Here is a 25,390-nt window from a genome sequence, read left to right as displayed (position 1 = left end):
TCAACTCAATAGTTACAAAAATAGTTGAAAGGATACTTTCTTGGAAGTTTGTCAACCTTTCCCAGGCAGGAAAACTGATTCTTATAAACACAATTTTAACTTCCCTAACCTCCCATATTATATCCATCTACCTCATCCCAAAGAAAATCACAAAAAAATAACCTCGATTCTGTTAAAGTTCTGGTGGTCTTCTAGCTTTGATAAAACCCCGATTTACTGGAGAAAGAGAGAAATTTTGGAAAAACATAAGTCGGAAGGGGGGCTTAGTTTTAGAAACATCGCTGCTACGAATAAAGCCCTCCTCTTCAATCAAGCATGGAGAATTCACAAATCAAAAGACTCCCTCATTCACCAGATTTATCGAGCGAAATACAGGAAAAACCCCCTTCAGCTAATTATGGACAACGAAAAACCAAAGAAAGCTTCCTACGCATTCAACAGCCTGTTTAAAGCTTGCATTTCTTTCAAGGATGGGATGTACAAGAAACTGGGGAATGGGAGAAGCATCAATCTGGCGCAGGACCGCTGGAGTCCAACTCATGACCTCAAACCATCAACTGCGAATAATGGTGAACAACTGGGCTTTGTCGCGGATCTTATCGATGACAAAAAAACGTGGAAGGCCAACAAAATATGGGCTAACTTTACCCCAGATAAAGCTAAACTCATATTTGCAACACACATCCCGAAGGAAGATATAGAGGACTCTATTGAATGGAACCACTCAAAGTCGGGAAGCTACTCAGTCAAAACGGGATATTAGTTACTCAACTAGGAGCATCCAATACGGGATTCTAATCCTAAATTCTGGAATCTCTTATGGAAATCTAAAATTTTTCCCGAAGTGGAAACACTTCTTATGGAAAATCATGGTGAAGGCTTTACCAACGGCGGAGAATCTCATAAAAAGGAAAATCTCTAACGTCTCATCAAACTGCGTTTTCTGCAAGACGCATAAGGAAGATATAACCCACCTCCTCAGAGACTGCCAAATCATCCAAAGAGTTTGGTCTACCACTATGGGAATTTCAATGGCAAACTCTAACCACATCCCTATTCAAGATTGGATAAAAAACTTTCTTAATTTCTTCAGGAAAAAGAAAGATGGAGGACAAGAGATGGCTATTTCCTTTATATCAACATTGTGGAGTATCCGGATCCACAGGAACGACATTATCTTCAAAAACATAAAGCCTAACCCTGGTACAATAGTGGATCTCGCCAAGGAAAACACAAGAAGAGGGAACAACAGCGTGCATAGGCAGGAAAGCAAGGACTGCAACTTGGATAATAGGGAAGAAGAAAACCAAACATCATGGTCTAAAGGCAGGCCAACTACAAGACACGCACAGGTCATAGTGGTTGACGGAGCTTGGAAGAGTGAGAAGAATAGAAATAAATGGCAAACAGCCATAGCTTGGAAGAACATCTCCCAAGTATCAGGAGAAGAGTACGCGCATAGGATTTTCGCAACCTCTCCTCTACAAACTGAAGCTTACGCACTCCTTAAAGCGACTAGAGACATGGAGTGGAAATGTTCGGACATCATATTAAAAATTGACAACCTCGAGGTAATTAGAGCTCTTCACCATAACAGAAACATTGATAAAACCATCACCACAATTGTACAGGAAATAAGGACAATAGCTAATAGAAATAACTTGGCCAATAGGGCTAGGAAAAGATATATATCCACTCCTCTTGTGTAATCTTGTTTTACCCTTTGTAAAAAAATAAAAAAAAAAATCGAGCCCAAACTTATATAAAAAAAAAGTCAGTGACAGACATGTACATCAATCATGATTTCTTAATGCTTAATTACATTTGTTTAAATTAAAATTAAATAATTAGTTTGGGTAGTCATTGGTGGGGCCGAGGGAGAGGGAACAGGTGAACGATGCTAAACGACAAGTCTACATACAAGTATTTGTAAAAAAAGTCAACGGTCCAAAAGACTAGTGGCCTAGCTAGTTGGCAATAGCGTGCACAATTATTAAGTTGTTAACTACTCCCTCCGTCCCTTAATAGAGTGCCCATTTCTTTTTTGGACACTATTCAAAGGTAAAGAAAGCTCTCAAAAAATATTTCTAATATATAAGAAAAAACATAGTCATGTGGGGTCTTGTTTGATTCGTCTCATTACGTACATTAAGAAAATCAAACTTTTATAATTTTTACTAATATGAAATTAAAGATATTAACGATACAAAACGTGCATTGGCAAATGTGCATTGGAGAAATGGGCACTCTATTTAGGGACGGAGGGAGTAGTATTTAGGTCCGGGCGATGCCCCGGATTTTCTCTGTGCTACAATTTATTAGTAGTTAAATAAGTATTCTCATACTTATTTAAAAAAGTCATCTTATTCATTATATGTATTTCAAACGTTTTCTATTCATATGTCATCATTAATTTTGATTAGAAAATCAATAATGGTATGGTAGAGTAATAGTTGGATTTCTTACTTTCATACTTGAGGTTGTGGGTTCGAATCTTTACATAAACAATTCTTCATTTTCTTTACTACTTCCTCCGTTTCTAAATAAGTGCAACACTCCTTGTTTTCACGTTTGCCAATGCATTATTTTAACCATTAATATCTTCAATTATCAATAAATAAAAATTATATAAAGTTGATATTAAAAAAATCCACATTCAGACGAATCTAAGAAGATCCCACATGACTATGTTTTTCCTAAAATGTAAATCACCAAAGCTAATTAAAGTTTAAACTGTGAATAGTAAACACTATGCAAATGTTGCACTTATTTAGAAACAGAGGAAGTATATGAGAAAGACGTGGATATAATGCTATTGGATGAGGGAGGGTGACACGTGGCACATATACGTTACGCCTTTTAATATATTAGTATAGATTTAGGCCTTGTTTGGTTGTATATGAGAAGTCATACTTTCTATAAAGTTATTTTTTCATGTATTTGAAATTTCTAGGAAGTGTGAAATTGTGTTTGGTTGATAATGGGAAGTAGAACTTCCTATGGGAAGCTCTACTTACCTAGGGGGACCTAGGTAAGTAACTTCCTCTATTTTGGAGGAAGTAGAACTTCATAGGAAGTGCGAATTCCCATGGTTTTGCCAACCAAACAACTTCATATACTTCTACTTCTTAGAAATTTGCACTTCCCATGATTTGTTTTGTCAACCAAACAAGGTCTTATTTTATAATCACGCATCAATCAATGTAATTAATGTTTAGATATTACTTAGAATTTTCTCTTTTATGTTCTTAAGTGCAACCCTTAAAATTATATTTTATCATTTTCCTTTATTTATTTTCTGTCTAATGAAAAAAATCTCAATTTGATTAGCTCAAGATTGTTCATTTGTTTGATATGGTTCCAACTTCCAAGTTCTAAGGTATCTTTATAAAGCAATTTGGAGAGAATACTACCTGATCTGGTGGAGATTTTACCTCATAACATCAAGGTTAGAGGTTTGAAGATATTGAAGATAATAATACTTTATTGATTTGGGCTCAAATGATCTTCTATTTCTGTTATGTTCGATATAAAACAACTGAACTGATTGCAACTGAATTGAACCGAACTAAATTGAATTGAGCTGAATTGAATCAAATTATAACTAATAGAAATGATAAATGAAGTTGAACTGAACTGAATTAAATTGAACTGAACTGAACTGATTGCAACTGAACTGAAAATAAATTGGGGGAAACATATCCTAAAAGTATATGTATATATGAGCGTGAAGTTTAATATATATAATTATATTATTACAAAAAAAACTGAGCAACAAGTGATGTTGTGATGACCTAGCGGTATTGACATTATATTCGATCCAAGTGGGGTTTTTTTGTTTTTAATTTTTGCCTTCCTTACCAGGGACTTCAACTTAACTAGTTAAGAAGGGAAAAAGAAAATTATTAAACAATAAATAAGTATTAATTACATTGATTTACGAATGACTGTGTCATAAATTCTTAGATTAATACTTTACTAGAAATGTATTGCTTAATAATGGAAAAAACTTGGTTAACCCACCGGTTAGACTACTCACCCCATAATATAAGGTTGTGGTAATTATGATAGTGGAATCCAACTAAACTTAAATACTAATATTTTAATTATCTATTAGGGTCTGTTCTCTTCGGCATAAAACAGCTGAACTGAACTGAACTTATTGGAACTGAACTGAACTGAACTGAACTTATTGGAGCTGAACTGAACTGAACTGAATTAAATTGAATTAAATTAAATTGAATGTAATAAATATATAAATAATATTTTAAACAATAATAATATGAATATTAAATAATAATTATAATGATAAGTAATAATAATGAACAATAATAATAATAGTATTTTGGATGTTTTTAAATGATAGTTATAAATAAATAAATAATAATAATAATAATAATAATAATAATAATTAATGATAATAATGATAATTAATAATAATTATTTTATATTATTTGTATTAATATATTAATACTTGATGATGATATATAATAACAATAATATCTAAGAAGTAAATTAATATTACTATTTTAATAATTAGATTTAATAATATAAAAATATTTAGTAATAAAAATAATGATTGGGTTGGACCGCGAAAATTACATCATAAACCGTCTTGACGCGATTTGATTGGTTTATGGGCTAAAAAAAGTGGGTTTATTTGTGATTTGACCTAAACCATGTTCATCCTAATAATAATAGTAATGATAATGAGTAAAGCTATAATAAACAAAATAATATATAGAGCAACAATAATAATAATACTTAATAGTAATGATATATATTTAAATAATAATAATAATAATGATAATAATAATGATAATAATGATAATAATAATAATAATAATAATAATAAGAGTAATTAGTAAAATAAATTATACCAACATAATAATAATATTTCACAAAATGGTTATAAAAGAATGGAGCTGAACTGAACTGAACTGATTGGGAGCTGAATTGAACTGAACTGAACTGATTGGAGCTGAACTGAACTGAAAATAAGTTGGGGAGAACAGTCCCTTAATAGGAGGTAATCTACCTGATGGGTTAACCAAGCAATGTCCATTAATAACAACGTTTAACGTTATTAGACAACTTTGAGGAGCAAAATAGGTGGTTGATTTCGTTAATTTTTGGGGTTAAGGAGTGAACTACTACAACACATTTAACAATTTATTCTCTTATCTTTGTCATAAATTAATCTTTGGTCTCGTGTAAGTATATAAATTAGAATTTATGAGGATGTCATACCATTAAAAAGGAAATTTTTCTTTGAATAATCAAAAGTGGGTTTTAACTTTTAATTATCAAAATATGTCCCAAAAAAAAAAAATTCCCTGCGCATCTTCCACGTAGGACGGCACGCGAGAATTTTTTTTTTTCAACTTAAGTAAAACCGCTACTTGAAGTAGCGGTTTACAGAAAAAAAAATTTTTTTTTTGTGTAAGCCGCTACTTCAAGTAGCGGTTTACTGAAATCTCCAACTCCAGAGTTTGATATGTGCTTGCAATATTTTGCCCAAGTAAACCGCTACTTGAGATAGCATTTTATATGTATAAACCGCTACTTAAAGTAGCGGTTTATTTTAAAATAAACCGCTATTGTGAGTAGCGGTTTTCGTGGGCAAAAACAAAAAAACCAGTTTCTCGCGTGCCGTCCTACGTTGACGGTACACAGGAAATTTTTTTTTTGGGGCGTATTTTGGGAATTAAAACCCACTTTTGCATTATTCAAGGAAAAAATTCGATTTATTTTAGCAGAATGATTTAATTACGGACAAAATTAAATTTATACCTTGATGGGTGAAGAAGTACAATGGAGTAACATTGAATAACATCCAATTGGTCTTTCTTTATATGGGTTGCATGACTTGCATCGTTATAATATGATGAGGTTGAGCCTTACCAGCAAAGAACACTAGAACAGTTGATTGTATATTTGTTAATATTTTTCTCAACTCATAGGATTATCTATACATCTGACTAAACTAATGGAATTAGTATATTAATTGAAGCTTGTCTTACATACACTATGTCTGCCGTAAGTGCAATTGTTAAGAGTTAATAGAGGTTGAGGTGGTGTAGTAGTGACATCGCTTCCCAACTCATATCCCTGAAGTCTAGAGATCAAACCTCATGAAACTCATTTGAAGATTTTCGCTAATCCCCTTGAAGTAACTGCGCTTTATCCCTGAAGTCTTCCTCATGAACAATTTCATATATATTATTACGCAATTGACTTTTTGTTTATTTTCGTACCCATCCAATTGGTCCAAAGTCCTCACCTCCTCACCATAGAACAAGCAACCGGCATAGATAAAGGTGGCCTTGAGATTCAAATCATAACTCATAAGTGAGAGTAGTATTATCATCTCTAATTATAAACTAAGACACAATAATCATGAAATCTGCAACAATAATGAGATCTTTAAAAATCAAGAAACCGGAGCAACAAATGGCTGAAGACCTCAAGGATGCAGCAGTGAGTGAAGACGTAGAGTTCTTAAAACAATGTGTTGGTTCCAACAAACCCATCCAATATTACTTGACCCTGTTTCCTATGATTCAACCTGGTGGTGATCGTCATTTTGGCAACATCTTTCACTTCGAAAACAGAGAAGATTTCGTAAAAGGAGCTATATGTAGTTTACCACTTAAGGTCTCACAACAACTTCTTCTTCAACAACGTGATGAAGACATGTTTAATCCTCTTCATAAAGCAGCAGCTATTGGTAGCCCGGAGAAGATTAAGATGTTCTTAGAACTCTTCAAGTCTGTATCATCGTCGTTGTCATCGTCGTCGTCTGGTCATCTGAAACCTTGGTTACAGAAGACTAATAAGGGACATACACCATGCCATGTGGCTCTTATAAATGGTCAAGAGGACTGTGCATTGGAAATATTGGCAATGGATATGGAGTTGCTTTGCAACATAGATAATAATATAGATGAAGACAATGATTGGGAGTGTGGTAGTCTGCTTTACGTTGCTGTAAAAGGTGGGCATAACAATTTTGCTTTGAAGATTTTGAGATCTCCTCATTCTTTTAGTTGTAGTGGCTCCAATGGCTTCAATCCTTTACATCATGTGCCAAGATGCTCAGGTATGCTTTATTTATCGTACGTGGTACACCCAAATCTATTTTAGTCAATTTGAAGTTTTTTTTACGAGTTTCCAACCCTCCCTCTCCCAAGTCCCAACTATATTTCAACAGTGGCACAACAATTGTATGGGAAATCTTCTGAAATTCGATGGTGTTTGACAATTGGCTAATTTACTTGTCTGATTTGATCGTCATAATAGTTTATATTGTTGTTTGAGTATAGGTCATTTATAGATGTGGTTTGTTAAAACTCATTGTTGGTGTCGATTTAAATGCAAAATAAAAGAAACAAGCAAAAGTCAATCTCAAAAAGCTAGTATTCTCTTTGTTTCTATTTGTTTTTCCCATTTTGATGTTTTTCTCTCTCAAAAATATTTCAAATGAGAAAAATAAATAAGAATGGTTGGAGTGGTAACAATTTTTTGATCGAAAAAGATGTTTTTTCAGCTACTCAATAAAGTGAAATTATCACTAGTACTTTTTTCTTGGCTAACGGACCCTAAAAAAATGTTCAAAGCTGATTGAAAAACTACTAAAAAGGTCCTGTTAGTTCTTGTTCATATGTTAGACTATTACACTTCGAGGAATTTAGTTGGGGTTTTTAGGGGCCTGGTCCCCTATAATTTTTTTTTACATATTAGATATAATAGATACTTTAAATCAAATTTATATATATACAAAATCTTATAGCATAATTGGAGATTTGGAACTTCACCCCATTAATTTTTTGGCCCAAAATCAGTATGTGCTCCCTTCGTTTTCACTAGAATTTTTTTGCACGCGATGCGTGCTTGAATTTTTTTCTAAACAAAAACTCGATTTTCTTCGGCATAAGAGTCAAAATTTGAACATTAGACATACAAAGTATAATTGTTTTTTGTTGCAAAATTTGATTGTTTAGTTTATGTCACTTAAGTCTCTCACCATTCTTTTTTTTTTTTACTTTTCAAAGTTAAATTTTATGAACAAAATAGAAATTTTATTGAATTTATTTATGATTTCTAATATTATAATTTTTTAGTTAATTTTCAAATTAAGTACAGTACTTCATAAATTGTAAAGAAAGTGGAAACATTGATTTCAAGTCAATTTTTTCATTGGTTGTAGTATGTAAGTAAATTTTTAAGTTTTTGTAAAGCTTCCTCATTTTAGTGATTTCATAACGCAAATTATGCAATTTTATGATTTTAGTTGACTTGTGAGTGATTGTTATAATTATATTTTTGGTATTTTTATGTGAAGCCCCCTTTGATTTGTAAGTGAATTTGTAATTTAGAATGGGAAGGGGGTAACATAGCCTCTTCATTCGGGGACACCATAGCTCCCCCCCTTCCCTTATATAATAGAGATATATTTTACTTTAATTCTTGAATGATATTTTACCTAAACCTTTTTACCTTGATAATTAATCGCTATTATATATAATAGAAAAAGATAGGTCCAAATATATGTAAAAATTTCATTATATATAGGAAGCACTATAAAAAAGTAAATATTTTTTTTCTTTGTCTAACTTCTAAATTCTGATTTTACTACAAATACACCTCTATTTTTTTATCATGACCCACGATTAATTGTGAATAGTTCTTGAGAATAGTGATTTGTAAGTAAATTTTTATATGTATTGACATTCTAGGTTATTAGTTTTAGTTTGTAGTATGTTAATTTTAAGTTTTAATAAAGTTTCCTGATTATTTGAGTGATTTGCGTGATTTCTATAACGTGAGTTTTTCAATTGTATGAGTGATTTGTAAAGTTTCTTCTTTTAAGTGATTTGTGAGTGAGTGTTGTAAATTAATTTAAGTTTTCTTTGAGTGCCGATTTTGATTTTGACATTCCTTTTGTAATTTAGAAAGGAAAGGGGGGCAATATAGAAATTTTAAAAGAGGACATCATTGCTCCCCATTCCCTTATATAATAGAGATAATGGCTAATGCACACGCTTTGCTCCTCTACATAACTAGCTTTTTATGCACACGATGCGTGCGATGATATTTAATTCTTGAATGATATTTTACATAAACTTTTTTACCTTGATAATTAGTCGCTATTATATAATAGAAAAAAATAGGTCCAAAAATATGTAGAAATTTCATTATATATAGGAAACACTATGAAAAAGTAAATAATTATCAACACCGGACGTAATATTTGGGGCAGAAGATGATAAATTTCTTCCCTTTATTTTAGTAAGGAAAATTAAAGTATTAGCCACCCACCCATTTAATATTATGGCATTTTATGCATGGCTTTCTCTCTCTCCACACTCTTCCATTTTTTTCCCTTGTGGTCTTCATCTTCAAGAGACATTTACTCTCATTTTCACCTTTGATCTTCAACATTAAGTTTCAATTCCCAAATCAACTTTTACCCATGTACACCAAATTTAAACTTTCCTTACTTATCTCTCCTAATATTCCCATAAAACCAAAAGGATGGAAAAAACCTAATCTCCTTTTCTAAATTTGAACATTAAATTCTCCTTATACAGATTTCAATTGTGTTTAATTTGCAAACAACATCAAAGAAATACATGCAACAGTAGATTTTCAAATCAACATCAAAGAACAACATAAAAAGATCAGGCATTTCAAGTCTTAAGCAGCAATAGATCTAATTGGGTCGATTTTCTAACAAAGAAAGGTAATTTCTTAAATTATAGATTTCAGTATCCATGATCCCAAAATTGTAACCGAAAAATATAAACTAACCGAAAAGTATAAACTAATTTCAGTTTTTTTTCTTGTCTAACTTCTAAATTCTGTTTTCACACATTGATATTTAAAAGTTTCATCATTTTAATTTTTGTCATTTTCTAAATTTTAACACTTTGAGCTTTAAGTATATTTGAAATGAAATTTAAAATTTTTCATACACAATTTGGTATTGGAATTTTTTTTAGAAAAACAAATCGTTACTTTTTGCAAATGAATGTAGTTTTTTTCTGAAAATGGATTTTTGCAAAAGTTGTTCGCAAAAAGTTTGATATTGTTTTGGTTTTCAAAATTTATTTCTAAACATGGATTTTTTGCAAAAGTTTTGGGCAAAAAATTTAATATTGGCATTTTTTTTAGAAAAAACTAAATTTGTTTTATATGAAAATGAATTAAATTTAAGTCTGATTGTATAAAAACCCTTCTGAACTCATTGCTATCATCTCCATTTTTTAACTACATAACAGTTGACTAAGTTGCTATTGTTTATTTCAACTAATGTGAAATAATTTTGAAGGATAAAAGAATTATGTATCTTTATGGAAGTTCGCAAATTGCCGATGGCTGAATGTGTGATATCGCCGTCAAAATCTTATGTTTTTCTCAGATTTGTGTTTATAGGTAATTTTTGTGAGTATGTAATTGTGAATGGTTCTTGAGAATAGGGATCTGTAAGTAAATTTTTGTAAATGTTTTTGTATGTATTGATGTTCTAGGTTATTAGTTTTAGTTTGGATGTTAATTTTAAGTTTTAATAAAGTTTCCTGATTATTTGAGTGATTTGCGTGATTTTTATAACGTGATTTTCTCAATTGTATGAGTGATTTATAAAGTTTCTTCTTTTAAGTGATCTATGAGTGTGAGTGTTGTAAATTAATTTTCGATAGTTTTCTTTGAGTGTCGATTTTGATTTTGACATTCTTTTTGTAATTTAGAAAGTGAAAGAGGGTAAAATAGGCATTTCAAAAGACATCATTGCTCCCCCTTCCCTTATATAATAGAGATTTACATATGCTTCTTTAATTATTGACTATGATTTTAGGTAAGAAAAGATATGATCTCGTGAAATCTGATTTAGGCCCTGTTTGACAAATATAATTTAGAGTTTACCTGTTAGAATTTAGAGTTTGTTGTTTGAATTTTAACTTTTTATTCAACATATTTGATTGCTGATTTGACAACCCTTTTTTAAAAAATGTGTTTTGTAATAATTAACTGATTGCTAAAAGTTTATTGTTATTTATTTGTGTGAAATGACATTATAGACATTTTGATACATATGTGTAGTATTAATATTAGAGGCAAAAGGTCATCAAACTTATTTTTACCTAATCCTCTAAAGAAAAAGCTCATATTATGAGCTTTTGTCATTTTGAGAGTTTTTATTCCAAAACTCTCTTTAGAACTCTATTTTACCGAACACCACTTTTAGAGTTTTTGACTAAAAGTGGTCCAAAACTTATTTTTACTCCAAAACTCTAATGGTTACCTACCCCTTAATCTGTGTCATGTTTTCATAATATGCATGAATTTTCTTTCTCTATTTACTTGCTACTTCTAAAAGTTAACTATACTAATCATTGAAGACATAAACCTTGAAATTACAACTAGTCAAACTAAATTTTGTCTTACCTAGAGGGTGTAAGTTCTATTGACTATCAATCTAGAAATAATAGCAAACAATAATAAAACAACAAATAACAAAGCAAGAAAGAACACACAAGAACTTTTACGTGGAAACCCAAGAACTGGGAGAAAAACCACGAATATATACTAGGAATCGGTGAATATTCAAGAAAGATTACAAAAGCACTCCAAGAATTCTCTCTATTGCTTTCTCTCTCTAATATGTGAATAATGAATTTTTGGATACAATAAAATACGTATTAGGGCATCTATTTATACTCCCGCGTCTAAAACGCATTTTCCAGGACCGGGCGGGATTTCACTTTTCTAAAGTTGCTTGCGTGCCCGACCTGCCCGGGCGAGAAGCAAATGAAACAGTTTCGTCAGTTGTTCGTAAAACAGTCATAACTTTCTCGTTTCTCAGCGAAATTGAGCATATGACCTATATATCGTTGGAAAGCTCTTGGAACAAGCTATCACCTCCAATTTGAATCACATCAAAACCATTTATAGATTGAGAGATATGTGCATTCAAATTCAGCCTTATGTCCCAAATGATGTTTTCCCTCTACGCAACCTCATCTCCACACCCATACACCTCCGTGAGCTCCATATGATGCCATATACCCAACAATATCCCACTTGGAGATAGGTATAAGTGAAGAAAACTTCATACCTTCATCATCCTCTCATTCATCTCAACTCCTAATCCACCATCTTCGCTAGCAATCAACGAAGACCGGCTAAGGTCCTGCACAACCTTAGTTTATCACAACTCACACTCTTACTGAGCATATCTGTTGGATTCTTATCACCCAACACTTTCTCCAAACTCAACTCATTCTCCTCCACTAAACTCCTGATGTAGTGAAAGCGCCTACGAATGTGCTTAGTCCTACAATGATACATGGGATTCTTAGCCAAATGCACTGCACTTTGACTATCACTATAAAGTATCACCTTCTCTGGTTTGATGCCCATCTCCTCAAGAAAACCGATCAACCATACCATCTCCTTACCTGCCTCCGACATAGCCACATACTCAGACTTTGTATTAGACAACGAGATGCACTTCTGTAACTTGGACATCCAACTCACTGCAGTACCCGCCACATTAGATACATATCATGACGTGCTTTTGCTTGTATCGGTATCTCCACTGAGATCAGCATCAACATAACCCTCTAGCTTTACTTCATTTTGCCAGAAACAAAGCCCCATACTTGAAGTATCCTTCAAATATCTTAGTAACCACTTTACAGCATCCCAATGTTTCTCACCTGGATTAGAAAAAAACCTACTAACAACTCCCACTGCAAATGCAATTTCTGGCCGTGTGCACACCATGGCATACATCAAACTACCAATAGCTGAAGCATAGGGAACAGTGGCCATCCGCTCCTTTTCTGCTTCTGTAGTTGGTGAATGCTCCCTTGTCAATTTGAGATCACTGGGAAGCGGTGAATTTCTGGGTTTTGCATCTCCTACATTAAACCTCTTCATCACCTTAAGAATATAATCCTCCTAAGACAACTTCAACATACCAGTAGACTTGTCCCTGAAAATCTTCATGCCCAAGATTTGTGTAGATTCACCCAAATCCTTCATCTCAAATACTTGTGACAGCTTTCCCTTCACACCATTTATCACATCCATACTTGTACCAGCAATCAGCATATCATCAACATACAGAAGTAAGTAAACATAGTCATTTCCATACCTCTGAAAGTAACAGCAATGATCACTATCAGCTCTCTTGAACCCACTGCTACACATGAATGTGTCAAACTTTATGTACCACTATATAGGAGCTTGCTTCATTCCATATAAGCTCCTCTTGAGCTTGTACACCCAGTTCTCCTTTCCTTGAACTTTAAAACCATCCGGTTGTTTCATGTAAATCTCCTCGTCCGAATCACATGTAGAAACGCAGTCTTAACATCCATCTGTTCTAAGAACAGATTTTCAGCAGCAACAATAGCCAACAAAATACGAATAGTAGTCAACTTCACAACAGGAGCAAATATTTCATTATAATCAATACCCTCCTTTTGTAGGTCCCCCTTTACTTCCAATCTCGCCTTATGCCTGACACTTCCATCAGGCTCTTTCTTCAATCTAAAGATCCACTTGTTGCTAAGTGATCTCATTCCTGCAGGCAATGCAGACAACTCCCATGTCTGATTCTTTTCCAGGGACTGCATCTCATCTTTCATGGCTAGCTCCCACTTAGATGAATCAGTCGAATTTATTGTTTCGCTGTATGATTTTGGTTCACTTGCATCAGTTAGTAACAAATAATACTTGAGAGACAATTCTCCCTATACTAGAACTGGAGCCTCTTGGTTGTATGACAATTGTACCCTCTGAATTACCAGGCTGTGAGATATCTGAGTCATCAGAATCAGACCCTGCAGGAGTGTGAGCTTCATCTCTATGTTGCTCAACTCGTTCTGGAGCAATGACATCCCTTCCGTCAATGCCACCTATCTCCACAAACTCCTTCTCCTGAACTCCCACTATCTCTGTAATCTCAGATTTATCACTAAATACATCCTTGTACAGCTTAGTCTCATCAAATGTGACATCACAGTGTCTCAAAATCTTTCTACCTTTAGATTCCCAACATCGATATCGATACTTCTCAGAACCATACCCAATAAAATAACATTTAACGGCTTTTGGGTCTAACTTGTCACGTTCCTCAGACTGAACATATGCAACACAACCAAATATTTTTAGAAAAAAAAGATTTACCTCCTTTCCACTCCAAACCTCCTCTAGCAACTTGAACTCCAATGGAACTGATGGTCCTCTATTGATCAAATAAGCTGTTGTACTAACTGAATGTCCCATAAAGTCTTAGGTAGCCCTGCATGCAACCTCATACATCTAACCCTCTCAGTCAGTGTCCTGTTCATTCTCTCTGCAACTCCATTCTATCGAAGTTTCCCTGGAACTGTCCTCTTCAGAATAATACCGTTTTCCTCACAAAGTTCTGTATACTCTGCCAACTCATACTCACCTCCATTATCAGACTTAATGCACTTAATCTTCTTTCCAGTCTGATTCTCGACCTCAGCTTTCCACTTCTTGAAGGTTTCATAAAGCTCAGATTTCTTCTTCATGAAGTAGACCCACACCTTCCTGATGTAGTCATCTATGAAAGTAACAAAATACCGTGAGCCTCCAAGGCATCTGACTGGTGAAGGAGCCCACAAGTCAGTGTGCACTAATTCTAGCTTCTCAATTTTCAACTCTTTCTTAGCTTTTGTAAAAGTCACCTTTAGTCTGCTTGCCATAAACACAACTCTCACAAAATTTCATGTCAACTGATTTCAACCCTGACAACTTGCCACTTGAAGCTAAAATTTTCATCCCCTTCTCACTCATGTGACCAAGTCTAGTATGCCATAACTTGGTCTCATCTACTGTAGCTGCACCAATCATGTTTGTACAACCTGCAATAGTGTATAAGCTTCCCATCTTAGTACCTCTAGCCAAAATCATGGAACCTTTGGAAATCTTCCACTTTCCCTCACAGAACACAGTTTTGTAGCCACATGAGTCCAGTTGACTCACAGAAATCAGATTCTTTGCTAGGCCTGGAATGTACCTAGCATCATGCAGTTTTAAAGTTCCTCCGTTCGTAATCCTGACAACCACATCTCCCTTCCCCATTATATCCAAGGTCTTATCATCAGCAAGATGGACCTTTCCTAACTTCTTTGCCTTGAAGTCTTGAAACAGCTCCCTCATGGGTGAAGAATGAAACGATGCCCTCGAATCTAGGATCCACGACTCTATGGAACTATCAACACTCTAAATCAGAGCATCCTCAACCTCATTCGATGCATAAAATATCGATGAGTTGTCACTATCCTCCTGTTTCTCACTATGGTCAGATTTTCCACCCTTCTTCTTGGGATGTGGACAATCTCTCTTTGGATGACCCTTCTCACCACAATTCCAAACAGGTAAAATTTATTCTACCCTTTGACTTACCTCGTACCCTTGACTTTGATCTCCCCTGTGAACTCTTCCCTTTTCCCTTTTGTTTTCCCCTCCCTCTACCCTCTACCCTCTACACTATATGCTCCAGATGATTCTCCACTCTCCTTCCTTCGAATTCTCTCACTCAAAATCAGATCACGGACAACATCATAAACCAATTTCTCTTTACCAAAGGAATTACTGACAGCAATTACAACAGTTTCCCAAGCAGTATGTAAAGAGGAAAACAAAATTAGGGTTTCACTTCATCCTCAAAGACAATATTTACCGAAGTTAACTGACTTATTATCGAATTAAATTCATTAATATGTTTAGCAGCAGAACTACCATAATTCATCTCTAAATCAAATAAACGACGCATCAGATATACCTTATTCATTGCCGAGGGCTTCTCATACATATCTGACAAGGCTTTGATTAATTCCGCCATTGATTTGATATCCTTGACATTGAACGCCACAGTTCGAGCCAATGTCAACCGCACCACCGCCAGTGCCTGCCTATCGAGTACCTTCCACGTAGCCTCGTCCATGTCAGCCGGCTTTGCAGATAAAGGTTGATACGGATTCTTCTGATATAACATGTCTTCTATTTGCATCTTCCAATATCCAAAAATATGTTCCATCAAACTTCTCAATTCTAACTTTTGCATCCTCCATTGTTAATTATTCTAGATCTAGACGATAAACCAACCTAGCTCTTGATACCACTTGTAAGTTCTATTGACTATCATTCTAGAAATAATAGCAAACAATAATAGAACAACAAATTACAAAGCAAGAAAGAACACACAAGAACTTTTACGCGGAAACCCAAGAACTGGGAGAAAAACCACGAATATGCACTAGGAATCGATGAATATTCAAGAAAGATTACAAAAGCACTCCAAGAACTCTCTATATTGCTTTCTCTATCTCTAATATGTGAATAATGAATTTTTGGATACAATAAAAGACGTATTAGGGCATCTATTTATACTCCCGAGTCTAAAACACATTTTTCGGACTAAACGCCGAACCGCCCGAGAAAAATCCGCCCTACCGGACGGGATTTCACTTTTCCAAAGCTGCTTGCTCACCCGACATAAAGTACCCGGGCGAAATCCGCCCGACCTGCCCGGGCGAGACGCAGACGAAACAGTTTCGTCAGTTCTTCGTAAAACATTCATAACTTTCTTGTTTCTCAGCGGAATTGAGCATATGACCTATCGTTGGAAAGCTCTTGGAACAAGCTATCACCCAATTTGAATCACATCAAAACCATTTATAGATTGAGAGATATGTGCATTCAAAGTCAGCCTTATGTCCCAAATGACGTTTTCCCTCTACGCAACCTCATCTCCACACCCATACACCTCCATGAGCTCCATATAATGCCATATACCCAACAGAGGGTATACTAGGCAATATAGCTAAATTTGTCTTATTGATAGAAGACATGTATTGTATATGAATAATATGATGTGTTTGTCCCGACTCCCGAACAGCTTTAGTTCTTGCTCGCTAGAGAGTAGAGCCTAGATCGTGCACAACTTTCTAATTAAATTAGTTGTTGGTCCAGTAATTTAAGATTTTCTAATGAGGTATTTGTTTATATCTTATTTGTAACTCCGCACATATTCGTACACTATGCATCTCAGGGACAATGTTAGAGTGAATTAGAGCGGATCATTTTGGCCCAGCCTAGCCCGATCCGTCCCGATTCAAATTTTTTTGCTTTGAGTAAGCCAAAAATGACTTTTTAGTCTATTTTTTTGCTCGGCCCAATTTTGGCTCGAAAATCCCGCTAATTTTGGCCTGAAATAGCGGGCTTTGGGCAAAAAAAATCATACGGAATTTTGGCCCCGCCCGACCCGACCAATGGGCAATTTTTTTTGCCGCGGCCTGGCTCATGATCACCTCTAGAGTGAATTATGACAATTCCCTAACAATTCGTTTGGTAATCGTCAATAAATAGTGGTAATGGAAATGAATTTTAAGTGTAATGTTACAAAGGAAGCACCCTTAAAATCTCTAAGGGGAGGCAATTTCAACTCCCAAATTTGTATTTTTTCTCTATGGAGAAGTAATCTCACTTCTAAGATTGTGTTTTCTTCCTCCATAGGGAAGCAATTTTCTTTACCACTTTAGGATAAACTGATATTGCCATGGGACTGAACAGTGATTTTCTTCACAAATTTACATACAAATTCATTCTCATTACCACCATTTATAACCAATTACCAAACGGGTCATAAAATACACGAAAGTTTTGGCATCTGTATTAGCTAGCACATTCTCACAAAAGATTTCCTAACTCCCTATGTGCATGTTTGTCTTTAAACTTGTTTACCACCTGAAACATAAACACTCCAGATTCTGGAACAACGAATATCCCATCTACTTGACCTACTCATAAAGTAAATCCATAAGAGACTAGCATTGATGTACTCCTCTAAATAGCTTCTTAACAGTACATATTTACATGACTACATGTACCCTGTTGCTTACTATAAATGACCAAATAAAATTTAGAGTTTTTTTGCGGGGATATACCAGGGTAATAGGGCATTTTGTAGGGATATACCTCACTGGTGATATACCAACCAAAATTTAAATTTTGTTAAAAGGTACCAAAAACACTATTTTCGACGAGAAAGTCAAATTTCCGGCATTTGATCTGCTTAATTACTCTTTGTATAGTGTATGATATTTAATTGATTCTATTACATTCATTTTCCTCCAACTTTCTCACTGTCACTTGGTGGCTCACTCGCGAATTCCTACCAAGTTAAAGGCCGAAAAATTGACTTTCTCGTGTTTTTGGTACTTTTTAACAAAAAATCAATTTAGGTTGGTATATCCCCACAAAAAAATTTAGTTAGATATATCCACACAAAATGCCCTATTACCCTGGTATATCCCGCAAAAAACACTAAAATTTAAACTATGTTTGTGCAAAAGGTTAATGTAAGATGTTGATCTAGCTCTCATGGAAAACGTACTTTAATTACAGAAGGAGAAGATATTTGTAGACTGCTGCTTGAAAGAGAGCCAAACCTAATCAAACAAATACCTAGAGATGGATTTTCGGTATTCCATTCTTGGGCAAAGGAAGGTAAACTATGGCCATTTGAACGTGTTTTAAAGAGCAACGATATTATCCCAAATGTAAGGAAGATTTTTGTAGACTTGATCTGTGCAACGAGTTCGTTAGAGGGTTTTAACCCTTTACATCTTCTAGCTAAAACTACTGCTAGTACTGGTTTAGATGCAGTCCAAATAGCAAAACTCTTCTTTGATGCTTACAAACACGAAGCAGTAGCTCAAGTGTTGAGCATCTCAAACGATCTATGTCCATGGTTAGCGCAAGATAAGCAAGGAGAGACACCTTTGTCCGAGGCAATAAAGAGTGGAAAAGAAAATTTGGCAATGTATATTTTGTTACAAGATAACAATGCACTTATAAAGTGTCCCGAAAATGCTCTGTTCTTAGCTATCAAGAAGGGGTGTCATGAAGTGGTGGACTTGATTATGGAGATAGTGGATAAGCAACAATGGACTCAACTTCTTACAAATCAGAAGCTCAATGCCTTGCATCTTGCACCATCATGCAAAAGTAAGTTTTGGCTAATGTCTCGATCCTACTCTTTCGAGGACTGATAAATCTATTACAGGTATCGGATAATCCTGCAAAATTTCCTCTAACATGAATAGTGATATCGCTTACTGTATTCATGTTAGAAGGTATTGGGCAGATTGTTATCGACTATTACTTCTTCCTCCTCACTTGGATAAGATATAGTTTGACAATCAAATTTCTACCCTTCACCAAAGCCTTATAGACTAATCCATTTGACAATGAAACTTTGTTTGAATGCAGAAAATTTCTTAAAATGGGTGCTTAAGAAGCATCCAGAGTTACTGCTGGAAGCAGTTCAGGAAGAGGGAACAAAGGTGTTACACAGTTGGGTTAGAATAGGTAATATATGGCCATTGGAATACATTCTAGAGAGCAAATGGAGAAGCAATTTCATCAAATTCATATCATATCCTGATTACAAAGACTGTAACAACCCTCTTCATGTTGCTGTAAGTACCACACATGAAACAGCAGACCAAGTTATTAAACTTCTTATAGAAGCTTACAAAGAAGAAATTACGAATTGGCGATCCTCTCCAGAACCGTCATTACCATGGTTCAATAAGAATAAAGCAAAAGAAGGAGTTCTGAACTTAGCCATAAAAAATCAACGTGAAGAACTTGCATTATATATATTGTCACTGTACAATTCTCATTGGAACTCACTACTTGATATTTACGAGCCAGAGCACAAAATTCTGTTTCTTGCTGTAGAGAAGGAATGTTATCAAGTAGCCAAATTGATATTGGCCAAATTAGATAAGGAAAGGTGGACCAAGTATCTTATGGATTCCTCTGATGGACGGAGTATCTTGCATCTTGCTCCAAATTGCACAGGTGAGATTACACGTACTGTTGTATTGAAGAACGGAGAATGTATATTATTGATAGAGTATAGATCTATTTATGGGACCTCAACTATCAACTTAAGCTTTTGGTTGAATTTTTGGTTGAGTTGGTCCTTTGACAGTTATATAGTTTGCTTATTAATTCCAACATATCAAATGTGAAAGCAGATAAAGAATTTGCGACATGGCTGGTTCATGAAGCATCAGAATTCATCAGCAAAAAAGACAAAAGTGGAAACACACCACTAGATGAAGCCTCTGATGCTGGTGCTGCATGGATTATACAAGCAATGCTAGAAAAGGATCCTTCAGCGTTTAGTAATGCACCGTTGGCTTGGGTTAAAGCGTGTAAGAAAGGTCACATCTCGGCTATTCGTGCCTTCATTGATAATTGTCCAGGAAAATTTGAAGATCATTGTATTAAACATAAGGATTCACCTTTGCATCATATACAAAAGAACCTCTCAAATTTAAGGGAGTCTGAAGAATTTCTTAAGATTCCACGCATGAAGGATCTAATCAATGTTGAAGATTCTCGAGGAGCAACACCTTTGCACCAAGCAATACGAACTCAAAACATATTTTTGACAGAAGCACTACTCAATATGGATAAGATAAGATATAACATCAAGGATGATGAAAATGAAACTGCCAGAGGTTTGCTGGAACAAATATGCAACGAAAAGCAGGAATGGGTATGCTTTATTTCCTTAACTTTTTCTGATTCTTTCAACTTAAACTAGCATTTAATGGTTTGTATTCGAAATTCAAAAAGGAAATAAGATCCTATATAATATTTGCAATAGCCTTAAACTCCTAATTGCTTTTACAATAAACTACAGTATTCAACTAGTCACCTGTTGGCTATTGCATACAGGACCAAATGTGCAAAAATATTGGATTTGATCCAAGGATGAAAACAACATACTTCGAACGCAAGACAAATGTGTTGGATGTGCGAAACACATTATCTGTGGTGGCGGCTTTACTAGCAACCATTACATTCACTGCTGGATTCACTCTTCCTGGTGGATTTGATCAAAACTCAGGAGAAGCAATTCTGACAAAGAAGGTAGCATTTTTAGTGTTTCTGTTATCTGATACATTGGCCATGTGTTGTTCCATGTTGGTGCTCATTTGCCTCATCTGGTCCATGGTCTACGATTCTAATAAGTCGTTGTTCTTGATTGATCGAAGCATGATGTTGCTCATGATAGCGCTTTACTCTACCTTAGTCGCGTTTATGGCTGGAGTTTACGTTGTCACAGCACCCAAGTGTTTGTGGCCGGCCATTGTTATTATTGTTATGTGCTCTCTTATTGGAATTTCAGCAAACAGGACTCTGTTGTATAAAATCCTTAAGTTAATCCCTTCTGCAAATAAGGAGTACGGAGATCCATTTCGTTTGATGGAACTGGTAAGCTCTTTAATTTATCGAATTGTATTAATCCCTCCTAGAGTCCTATGTTTGAATGAATATCTTCCATTTGCATAGCTTATAGTTATAGTAAGGTAAAAGGTTTAAAATTGATATATATGGTATACTCCATTTGCTTCTTCTAGTAGTTTTCATTTAGAACCTTATATTTATTATACTTGTCTGATACTTTTGAGATCTGAATAGTGTTATATCTCAGTTGTACATTGCCTAGTAGCCCTAGTTACCTTAACTTTGATGAGGGATTTTTGAGAGTTATTGTTGAACCCCTTGTTTGTTGTGATACCACATAATAAACTAGACGAGCTTCTCCTACTATTGCTAGTTGGTTTTAATATGGAACCTCCAATGGGCTTGTAAGTGGACCAAACTCTCCTCTTATTGGTAGTGGCACCATTAACAAATTTCGGTGATCAACCATTTCTTTCTTCAATCGAATGTATTATTGATATATGAATTTTTTTTTTACTATATTGGCAAATGCAGGGAAAAAGTTGTCTATGCATGAAGGAAAATAGTTGTCTAAAATGCAACTGAGTAAATTGACCAATTGATGCAAGTCTGGTCTGGAATCTTGAGGCATCCTGGTGAAGGTAGTGCAAGATGAATTTTGATGCAAGGGAAAAACTCCGAAATTGTGTGTAGGTTCGTGAGAAGGATAGGTTGAGTTTAAGGGAAAGTTTGATAAGATTTAAACAAGAATGCAAGAAGGATATGGATCAACAAGCGATTATGTGTATGCTCTTAATTCTTATGGACAAAAATGAAATTTGCCTAAGTTGGGCTTTTTCCATGGAACGTAACTAGTCGGTAGTTGTTGAAAGAAGTGCATGGGTCATGGGAAGCTTGTTTTACTCTGGGCTTTTTTATGGATAGATGACAAAGTAACGCATGTCGTGTGCGTAGTTGTTGTATAGTACTTCATGGGAAGCTTTATTTTGCTCTAGGTATACTTGGATTATGATGAATGAACTCTTGGTAGAAGACCGCGATGAATGAGGGGGGTCTAACCGTCTGAAGAAAGTTGTGGGTACCATCGGTTTATATGATATTGTGTTATTTTGCAAGAATTCATACATTACTCCCTTCGTCTTACATGACTACCTACACTTATTAGAGCATGTAGTTTGAGATGATAAGTTGTTTTATTGTCGATTGTTATTTAAATGAAAGGGTTGGGTAGATGTGAGAAGAGAGGTTGGGTCATACCTTATTAGGGATGACAATGAATCATGAACCCGGCCCAGATCTTAAAATTCAGGGATGTTGGATCCGAGTCGGATCGAATCCAGATTAGCCTAAGTTGATTTTCACGTTGAAGCTGCAAAAACAACTCCTCCACCTTTTGCATCATCGACACTCCCTAACCTCAAAACCCTAATTCCCTTTCTCTCTCCAGCCAGGGGCGGATCTATTAAGTAACAAGGGGTAGCACATGCTACCCCTAAAAAAAATTTAAAAAAAAAATAGGCTGGAAGAAAAAAAAGAAACGGATATATACATAATCGCTAGTAACATATCACTGATCTATTCACTTGGCGCAGTGGTAACATCACTATTTTGAGACACGGAGGTCTCAGGTTCGAATACCCACAATACTTGTGGGTAACATTTTGTTGTTTAACAACCTACTTTAGTTCATTCTCTTTTATTTCTTTTTCTTTTATTTCTTTTTCTTTTATTTCTTTTTCTTTTTTTTTTCTTTTTCTTTAATTTTCTTTATGCCCTAATCTTTTCCATCTTCCACACTTACACTTGTCAATGTGAAAAATATAATACTTCATATTACAACAAACTTTATTCTAGTTATAGTTGCTTTTCATTTTATTATAAAAAAATCACACTCTCGTAAATTTCGAATAAAAAGGTTCAACTTTTATAAATCACATATTACAAAGAGAAACTTCTTGAATTTCTTTTTTTAGAAAATACCCATGTATTTTTCCATTTTCTGTGCAATATTTTGAATATTTTTTTCTTCTCAAAATGTAGCTTTGAATTATTTTTATGGTATATTGTACCCCTATCTTACATCAACGTTAAATTTTTCATTAGTTTCTTATTTTAATTCTTCAGACTTACATTATCAGAGAGAGAAAATTCTTCGACTTTAAAAGGGACGGATATGATAAAGTAGTAGGGTACGTAGAATTTTTAAGGGAAGAACTCTCTCATAATGTAAGTCTAAAGAATATAGTATTATGAACCATATAATAATATAGTATCGTATTTTTAACAGGGTTATAAGTGTAAGTTATTGTGAATTATGTTCTAGTATTATGAACCGTTTTTTATTAGTTATATTATGCTACCCCTGATTGAAAATCCTGGCTCCGCCACTGTCTCCAGCCATCTGCTTAGTGCCACCGGCCACCGGCGCTCTCCTTTACAAACTCCGTGATCACATTATCACACAAAAATCGACAACTGCAAAAGGTGGGGTGTCGTTTTTATAATCATCTTCGTAGTTGAATTGCGTCGATCTGCTATTACGGCGGTGATTATTCGGTTTCTACCGTCTAAGTCTTCGTCAATCTTTGCCCGATCATCCTCGCCGTCGTCGACATACCCGTTACCACCAGCGTGCACAACAACAGTGTATTACTAACTCTTTCCGCACCACTAACTTCCTCGTGTAACTATTCAAATTCTAGTTTTTTTTTTTTGGGGAATTCTCCTTATTTTTGTTAGATTTTTGTTGCGATATTCTTCTGTAATCTTCCTAATTAATACGTATTTACTAGCGTTTTTATGTGAATTTATGATTTTATCGCAGAATTTGTTGAATTGAATTTGCATAATTCAATTTGTTGGTTGAAATTTGTGGTAAAGTTGTTGGACTTAGTTGTAAATATTCAATTGTAGACATATCTGTTTTGGACCTGGGATCCACCGGATCTAGATCTGGGACGGATCTAGATCCAACGTTTAAGGTCAGGTCTGGATCCAGGTTCATACGGTCCCGATTTGTTGCCATCTGTAACACCTGGTCCTCAATAACCAAGTACAAGTTCTTCCGACACATTTTGTTCTCACTCATGCGCACTCTAAGAAATTTTCCAGGAGGTCACCCATCCTGGACTTTTCCCAACCAAGCACGCTTAATTGTGGAGTAACTAAGGAAATAAGCTAATTATAAAAAAAAAAAAAAAAAACTAAGGAAATAAGCTCCCTAAAATAAGATGCATCTTGTTGGAATGAGAAGCCTGTCAAATCTCTTTGAAGCAATCATGAGGGATACTACACCATTTCTATGCCTAGTTGTTAAAAACTAGTATTTTTGGCACAGGCAATGCCTCCGTATCAGTTACAATTGTCAAATATATTATTATTCAGAAATTTTTGTACTTGATTCTATTTTCTTTTCATAATATCTTGTCTAGTGCGAAATTAGAAAAATAAACGTTATGGCATGATAAGTTATTTTAAAAAAAGCTTTTTAGGAATTGAGGATAAAAATAACAATTTCAATAGAATTTGGGTAAGAAAATATTATTACTTAATAAAAAGGATAAAGCTCAAAAAACTTGTCTATACATGTTTTTATAATTACATACAATTATAAGACTTTATTATGTTTTACTTTGAAATATTAAATATTGAAATTGTAGTATATTAGTGGTTAAACTCTCACATTTTATTTCAAAGGTCGTGTGTTTGAATGTATTAGAAGTTTGAGAAGAGTGTCATGTGACATCGTTTCTTTGTTAGGAACGCCTTCTAATATATTTCTATATAGTATATAATCATGTGAGGTCTTATTTGATCCCTCTCAATGAATAGTTTATTAATATTTAATCATTATAATTTTTACTAATACATAATGAAAGGTATTTAAAGTCAAAGATGTACATTGACAAGTTTGGAAATCAAAATAGAAAAAACAAAAGAGAACGGAGATAGTATCTCTTAATTTCATTCTTCCAAAAACTAGCTTTTATCGTAAAAGAATACCAATGTTGTTTTTCTTGTGTTAACCTACATTTTGAACATTTTTTTTTTTTGGTGAACCATACCCGGTTTCCGA

At 34.5% G+C, this 25,390-nt stretch overlaps 1 protein-coding gene across 2 annotated transcripts; it reads left to right on the top strand.

The window, feature by feature from the left end:
- Nucleotides 1–6,052: 6,052 nt before the first annotated feature.
- LOC104891718 (uncharacterized) lies at nt 6,053–23,038 on the top strand. 2 transcript variants are annotated; one of them, XM_048642536.2, is made up of 6 exons: nt 6,053–7,102; nt 18,451–19,053; nt 19,318–19,914; nt 20,094–20,620; nt 20,803–20,997; nt 21,850–23,038. In XM_048642536.2, the coding sequence occupies exons 1-6, from the start codon at nt 6,400–6,402 to the stop codon at nt 21,898–21,900; spliced, it is 2,676 nt and encodes an 891-aa protein (XP_048498493.1). In that variant the 5' UTR covers nt 6,053–6,399; the 3' UTR covers nt 21,901–23,038. The 2 variants fall into 2 exon arrangements, with proteins under 2 accessions (XP_048498493.1, XP_010675755.2); XM_010677453.4 differs by having other exon boundaries at nt 6,077–7,102; nt 20,803–21,342.
- Nucleotides 23,039–25,390: the final 2,352 nt, after the last annotated feature.

Source organism: Beta vulgaris, chromosome 4, assembly GCF_026745355.1.
Source record: "Beta vulgaris subsp. vulgaris cultivar EL10 chromosome 4, EL10.2, whole genome shotgun sequence".
Taxonomy (NCBI): domain Eukaryota; kingdom Viridiplantae; phylum Streptophyta; class Magnoliopsida; order Caryophyllales; family Amaranthaceae; genus Beta; species Beta vulgaris.
The sequence above is the reverse complement of the archived record's forward strand: the minus strand, read 5'-3'. Positions and strand labels throughout refer to the sequence as shown.

Excerpts from the sequence above, each read along its gene's own strand:
- LOC104891718 (XM_010677453.4), top strand. The coding sequence starts at position 6,400 with ATGAAATCTGCAACAATAATGAGATCTTTAAAAATCAAGAAACCGGAG. Across the intron at positions 20,621-20,802 it reads GCAACGAAAAGCAGGAATGG|GACCAAATGTGCAAAAATAT; the intron begins GTATGCTTTATT and ends TATTGCATACAG. Across the intron at positions 21,343-21,849 it reads CATTTCGTTTGATGGAACTG|GGAAAAAGTTGTCTATGCAT; the intron begins GTAAGCTCTTTA and ends TGGCAAATGCAG.